Below are 7,789 nucleotides of genomic sequence, written 5' to 3' on the forward strand. Positions count from 1 at the left end.
TCAGCCAGCAAGCCAAGCCATCAACACTGAGGCAAGCAAGACCCTGGACCAGCAAAAAGATTTTGACTGGAGGAAACCTCAGATGAAGATTAACATTTTCTTAGCAATAAACTATTTTTTAAAATTAACGAATGTACTTTTTTTAAACATAACATTATTGCACAGTTAAAAGACTACAGTACAGTATAAACCTAAGTTTCATATGCACTGGGAAACCAAACACTTCATTTGATTCACTTTATTCGATATTTGCTTTATTGCAGAGGTCTTGAGCCAAAACCAAAATATATCCAAGGTATGCCTGTATTTACTGTCATTTTAAAGAAAAACTTTACCTGTCCCTGATATACAGTTAGAGTAACCAAGAAAAGAGGAGGAAATGGGACAGAAAAGATATTTGAAGAAATAATGGCCAAAAACTAATCCTGTTTTTAGAAACCAATACATAACCTTACATATTCAAAAAGCTCAATGAAATATACACAGAATCTACTAAAATCTAAGAATCTACTCACCATACCTAAACACTTACATTCACCTTCTGAAAACCAAAGACCATGAGAAAAAGTGGAAAGACATCAGAGAAAAAAGACACACTACTTACAACGGAGAAATGATTTGAATGACTACAGGGTTCTCAAAGAACACCAGAGGACAGAAGACTACAGGAAAAACCTTTAAGTAATTTGGGGTGGGGGAGAAACTGGCAAATGGAACTGCATATCCATGGAAAATATGATTCACAAGTAATGATGGAATTAAGGACATTTTCAGAGAAAGAAAACTAAGAAAATTTGAAGAGACATGCTAACCTGAAAGAACTTAAGGGGGAAAGTATCAATTTAACAGTAACGTTTGGAGATTTCAATATCCCATTCAACAATGGACAGATCTACGGGCACCTGGGTGGCTCAGTTGGTTCAGTGTCTTGAGTCTTGATTTCAGCTCAGGTTATAATCTCACGGTCATGGGGTTGAGCCCTCTGTCAGGCTCTGCACCTGCCTTTACTCAACCTATTTGCCACAGCTGATCATTATCCCCTCCTTGACAGCTTTCTAGAATCCCATCCTCACTCATTTTCCTCCTCAACACCCCAACACTAGAGTGATCAACCTTGGAACCTCTTCTCTTCCCTATCTACACTTCCTGAGAGATCACAGCCAGATTTATGGCTTTAAATAACATCTGTATACAGAAGACTCCCACATTTTAATCTCCAACCTCCCCCAGGAGCTCCACACTCATATATCCAACTGCCTACCTGACATCTCCACAGGGGTGTCTAATAAACACCCCAAATTCAGCATATCCAAATAGAACTCATGACCTGCCCCTCAAAACCTGGTGCTTCTGAGGCCTTCCCAGTCTCAGTAAACAGCAAACCGTATTTCTGGTTCTTTGGGCCAAACACCTCACAGTCACCCTTGATTCTTCCCCTGCTCTACAAACACATCCAAATCCTCAGATCTAGTGTGGCACTACCTTCAAAAATATATCCTGAATCTGACCATTCTTCGTGACCATGTCACTGCCACCATGGTCCTGGTGACATCTCTAGGCTGGATGCTCAGGAGCCTCCAACCACTCTCCTGCTGCTGTCCCACACACTTCTCTCCTCACACCCCACAAGGCCCCATGTCATCTGATGCCCCACTGCCCTCTGGCCTCAGTCTCCACTTCTCACTTTAACTGCACCTGTCACGGGCTCAACTACGTTCCCCACAAAATTCATATGAAGTCTTAAGCCCAAGTACATCAGAATGTGACTGTACAGTTGCCTCTTGAACTACATGGGGGTTAGGGGCACCAACCCCTCACTGTGCAATCAAAAATCCATGTGTAACTTTTGACTCCCCCAAAACTTAACTACTAATAACCTACTGTTGAACAGAAGCCTTCCTGATAACAAGCAATTAACACTTATTTTGTAGTGTTATATGTATTATATACTGTATTCTTAAAATAATACCTCATTTCTTAATTTTCATCAGTATTTTGAGGCTGCAGTTTATCTGTGAGTTTTTTCAAATTGTTGCAAATCTCCGAAAAATGTTGATTTTATTGAAAAAACAATTCATGTAGAGGTGGACCTGCACAGTTCAAATACTTTTTTCCCCAAGTGTCAAGTATAGTTGGAGATACTGCCTTTAAAGAGACAATTAAGGTTAAATGAGATCACTAGGGTGGGCCCTAATCCAATACAACTGGTGTCCTTAGAAGAAGTGATTAGGACGGATGACAGGGACACACACACACACACACACACACACACACACACACACCAGGAGAAGACACAGACAGAGAGAAGACAGCCATCAGCAAACCAAGGAAAGCGGCCTCAGGAGGAAGCAGTCCCGCCAACACTTTGACCTCGGCTTCTAACCCCCAGGACAGTGAGAAATGAACATCTGTTGTGTAGGCCTCGTGTACGATATTTCAGTCTGGCAGCCCTGGCCGCACCACATTCATGCCCTTGTCTCCTCAGTACACCAGGTATGCGTGTCCCAGGACCTACGCAGTCACCTTCCCCGTAGGCAGGGCTGTGCATTCTACTACATCCATTTTCAGCTGCTGAAATGGAGCCTTTAGGGTATTAAATGACTTGCCCAACTAAGGCAAGAGAAAAGACCAAATCAAATTTTATCTGGTTCTGTGATGTATGTGAACTATCTCCACACCTGACCTATACTCAATACAGAGAAAAAATACAGAGAAAAAATAAACTACTCACTTTTCGACCCAGAGTACTGAGACAAGCTTCACCCCTCTCTTCTGCGCTTTGTCCCAAGTGCTCTGGTATCCATCTTTGAACACCACGTGAGTTACTTGTTTGTTAAAAGTTTTTGAAACCTGTAGACAAAAGGCAGAAAACAAAATGTAAATTACCACTTATGAACAATTGGATAAGTAAAGTTGATCAAAAAGGACACTTTATTCAATATTTGTCAAAAGGAAAACATCTAAACTGCCCACCCCAGCAATTCCATTTCTCAGAATCTGTCACACAAAACTACTCTAACAAATGCACCAAGCCACTTAAAAAACCTATCTGCTCCAGTTAGGATGGTGTGTTATGCATGTGTTTATCTCTACTCCCTCTCAAAAAACCTCTGACGTGAAGAGTTAGAGTTGGCAACGCATTTTCAGTAGATAGCATGGGAGCCGAGTCAGATAATTAAGGACATTTAAGATAAGCTTTCTACACCAAAGACATAAACAAAATGAAATTCACAGGAAACAGACAATAAAGAGAATAGTTATGAAATTAAAACACTTATTTAACATATTTGGAAGAAAATAACATTCATTTAAATCTTTAGAAGATATTGTGCTCATGAAAAATTATCTCTAAGATGGGGAAAATATTTTTTTAAAAGGATCAGAAAACTAAAGAGCTCTTGGAAATTAACAATATCATGCCATAAGTAAAAAAAAAAAAAAAAAAAAAATGCCTATAGAAATACTGGACAATAATATACTTGAGAAACTCTCCCCTGAAGGACAACAAAAAGACAAGGAGATGGATGCAATAGAAGTAATAACATCAGCTCAGACCAGGAGAATGAGGAGCTAAGTAAGAATAGTTGAAGAAATACAAGAATAGAGAAAATGGAAAAGAAATCAGTAAAGAAATAATCCAAGAAAAACTTCTCAAATGAAAGGGCATGGATTCTAGATCAAAAGGATCCCTGAGGGCCCAGCATGAGAATGAAAGCAGTGCCACACTGAGCATATTATCGTGACATTTTGGTAGAGCCGTACTCCGGCCCTACTAAAGATTTAATATTCTTTAAAGGTGAAGGTGGGGATAAATCACACTCAACAGTGAGACACGACAATGGCATCAAGCTTCCCAAAAGCAATCTGGAAGTCAGAAAACAATGGAAAAGTGCCTTCAAGGAAAAATAATATACACCTAGCATTTCACAATCAGCTAAAATATCAATCAAAGGTAAAGAAAGGTATAATAAAGGCACGTTCAAACTCATAGGGTCAAAAAATTTTCCTCTTCTATGTAATCTTTCCAGAAATAGAAGTCATCCAATACATAATTCTTTCAACAGTTAATTTTATCAAGATAATATATGCACACTGTTGGGAAATATAAAGGTAAATATCAAAAGAAACATAAAACTGATCTGAAAAAGGCTGCCTTAAAAAAACAGAATGAGAAGTGTAGACCAAAGGATTGTTGGTTTCTCTTTGTTTTTACTATGAACTTCATGGCACTGCACAATTGCCCTTTTAAGCAACATGTATGTATTGTTTTGATAAAATACACAAACATATCTCTTTGTCTACCTACCTACCAGAAGGCCACGGAGAGCTGTTGAGGCAGTGAGGGATTATTACTGAGCCAAGATTCTAGGTACAGACGGACACAATCAGAAGAGTTTAGCATTCTGGGTTATTCTTTTCCTAGGGCTTTGTCAAATTTAGTAAACACTGCATAGCACTTCTAAATGCCTCTGAGGACAAGGGGGATAAAAATTGGACTGCCGGCCTCAGAATGGAAAAAGGGAATCTGGCAAAGCCCTCACATCTTGGATGGAGACCCCAAAGGGCTGATACAGAAGCAAGGATGAACTACACCTACAGGGACCCACACAGGTCTACAGTCCAGTTTTAAATAATCTCCAATCCTGCAACTGGATTAAGATAATCCTGGATTATGAGCACTAAAAGCATCATGACTGAAGCAAACGTGAATCTATTTTGAAAAAAGAAAATACAATTCTAGGTCTCAAACTAATGCTGAACAATTTTAAATATATACAATACTCAACTAAAAAACAAAAGCAAAACAAAAAAATGTCCAACAAAATATCAAGCTTATCTAGAGATGAAGTGAGAACATAAACCACTAGATAGAAAAGCAGACCTAGATGCTACAACTTACCCAACAAAGCCTTGTGGAACACAGGGAAAGCCCAGCTTCAGGAGAAATGGAGAAGTACAATGCTGTGGAGAGTTTAGCTAAGCTACTCCAGGGTACTGCTGTCGTGGCATCCATTTTGTTTGGCCAAGCAGCCTGCAGGGGTCTTAAACCAGCACTAACCCCTCCTGCAAGCACACACCCTAGATAGCAGCCCCCAGTCACAAGCAAATGTCAGTTCCCCAGGGGAACCTTGTGACCAACCATCTCCTTCACCTCCAAGGTCCTTCCCCTTGTGTACCCCTTAAATAAGATCCCATGAAGCTACCAAAACCTTACTTTTTGATGTGAATTGACTAATCCATTCCCAGCCTAGGAAGCCCAAAGCATCCATCCTTGAGCCCTGCCTTCTCTCTGGCTGCACCCTGCCCTGCCCTCCCCATGTGGCCCCTCCAGGTATGTCATGTACCTCCTCCAGGACCTGTTAACAATAAACTGTTTCAGTTTCTCTATGGCTTGTTGTTGAACTGTGTTCACCACTCAGCAACTTGAGTTCCACTTAACAAATGTTAATTTAACAATGTCATAAAAAAATGCATATATAAAAAGAAGGGTGAATATCAATGCACCCATCTAAAAAAGCTGGACAAAGAGCAACTAATTAAAACCAAAGACTGAGTTAGGTGATTATAAAAATAAGGCCAGAATTAATACAAATGAAAAGGAGGATCAAGAACACCAAAAGTTGGTTCTTTGGAGAAACTAATAAAGTCAGTAAAACCCAGATAAATGTTATAAGGAAAATAAGAGAGAAGGCACAAATAACCACTATCGGTATGAAGAAGGTATCATCACTATAGATCATGAAGACATTAAAAGATTCAAACAGAATATTATGAATAGCTTTGATCCAATAAATTTGAAAAATTTAGATAAAATGGATACATTTCTAAGAAAAAAAAACAGCCTTCTAAAATCACTTATAAGAATAGAAAAAATGCATAATCCTGTTTTCAAACAAATTAAAAACTGTAACAGAAAGTTTTTTAAAAATCTACAAAGAAAACTCCAGGACTAGTTGGCTTCATCAGCAAATTATATCAAAAATTTTAAAAATAAATAATATCAAACCATACCAACTTAGAATAAAAGAGTCACAATTCTGCAACTTGTTTTATAAAACCAGCACACTAATACTAAACCACAGGAACAGAAAATGACTAGCCAGTATCACTCCCTGAATATTTGCAAAAAAGAAAAAGAAAGAAAACTGTACCAACAATTATACAGAAAGGATAATACAACCCCACCCCTTGAGTTTATTCCATGACTACACAGTTGGTTAACATTGAAATAAATGGTTATTCACTACGCTAACAAAATAAAAATCTTAAGATCATCTCACTACATGCAGAAGACATATTTGATGAAATCAAAAAGTGGATTCATGAAGTAAACTCTTAGCAAATTAGGACCTGATGTTAAAAAAAACTGCATTAGGCATACAATATGTCTTATATATGTAATCTAAAAAACAAAACAGACTCATAGATACAGAGAACTGGTGGGTACCAGAGGATAGAGGGGTGAGGAAATGGGCAAAATATGTGAAGGTATAAACTTTCAGTTACAAAATAAGTCATGGAGATGAAAAGTACACCATAGGGAATACAGTCAATAGTACTGTAATAACTTTGGTGCCAGATGGTAGCTGGATTTACCCTGGTGACCATTTCATAATATATATTAAGTGTGGAATTCTATGTTATAAACCTGAAGCCAATATAATATTGTAGGTCAACTACACTCCAATTAAAAAAAAAATTGCATTAGGTGGGGCTACAGGAGAAGATGGTGGCCTCCACAGGAGTTAAAGTTCCTCCTCGTAATTTTCGCTTGTTGGAAGAACTTGAAGAAGGACAAAAAGGAGTAGGCGATGGTATGGTTAGCTGGGGCCTTGAAGATGATGAAGATATGACACCTCTAAGGTGGGAAGGCATGATTATTGGACCACCATGGACAAAAACAATATATAGCTTGAAAGTAGAATGTGGACCTAAACACCGAGAAGCTCCTCCATCAGTTAGATTTGTAACCAAAATTAATATGAATGGAATTAATAATTCCAGTAGAATAGTGGGTGCACGGAGTATACCAGTGTCAGCAAAATGGCAAAATTCATATAGCATTAAAGTTGTACTTCAAGAGCTAAGACGTCTCATGATGTCCAAAGAAAATGTGAAGCTTCCACAGCCACCAGAAGGACATACAACAATTAATTTTAGTGGATCTCAAACTTGTCTTAACAACCTTCTACTCATGTTAAATGACAATGCAAAATACCCACACATTAAGTAAAAGAATTCCAGCTGGTAAACATGACCTGGAAATTTGTGAGAATATATTTAATATATGTACACCATTATATTTTCAGCTTACAGGAGGAAAAATGCAGCACCATTTTTTTTCTCTTGTTAAAGGCACTGTCATTTAACCATAAACCTGGAGTACTCAGAATTCAGGTTTACAAGATGAAAGCATGGAGAGGCAGATGCTGTGGAAGCATGTGTGTTTCTGAAAAGTAAAAAATTTCTCAAAAAGGAAAAACAGAAATGGCATGCTTTACCCATCTTGCTTAGTGAAAGAGATTCAAGTTGAAATTGTCTAAAGTAGCAGGTACAACGAATCTTGTCACAAATTGTGTTAGTTTTTGAAGCGGTGTTGGTGCTGACCACTAGTAGTATCAAAAATATGTTCAAGATTGTTTTGATACCTGTATTTATAATAAAAAAATGTTGTGGGGGAAGCCAATGAGTATCTGTTAAAAGCCATTCCTGTGTGTTACATGTAACAGACATGGTAAATATTTGTTTACAATCTTTGTCTGACAAAACATGCATTTAAGAGAAATCA

At 38.1% G+C, this 7,789-nt stretch overlaps 1 protein-coding gene across 1 annotated transcript; it reads left to right on the forward strand.

Annotated features, from left to right (window-relative positions):
- Positions 1-6,727: 6,727 nt before the first annotated feature.
- On the forward strand, positions 6,728-7,234 carry LOC125918403 (ubiquitin-conjugating enzyme E2 variant 2-like). The gene has a single exon (XM_049624401.1). The coding sequence runs from the start codon at positions 6,728-6,730 to the stop codon at positions 7,232-7,234; it is 507 nt and encodes a 168-aa protein (XP_049480358.1).
- Positions 7,235-7,789: the final 555 nt, after the last annotated feature.

Source organism: Panthera uncia, unplaced genomic scaffold, assembly GCF_023721935.1.
Source record: "Panthera uncia isolate 11264 unplaced genomic scaffold, Puncia_PCG_1.0 HiC_scaffold_750, whole genome shotgun sequence".
Lineage (NCBI taxonomy): Eukaryota > Metazoa > Chordata > Mammalia > Carnivora > Felidae > Panthera > Panthera uncia.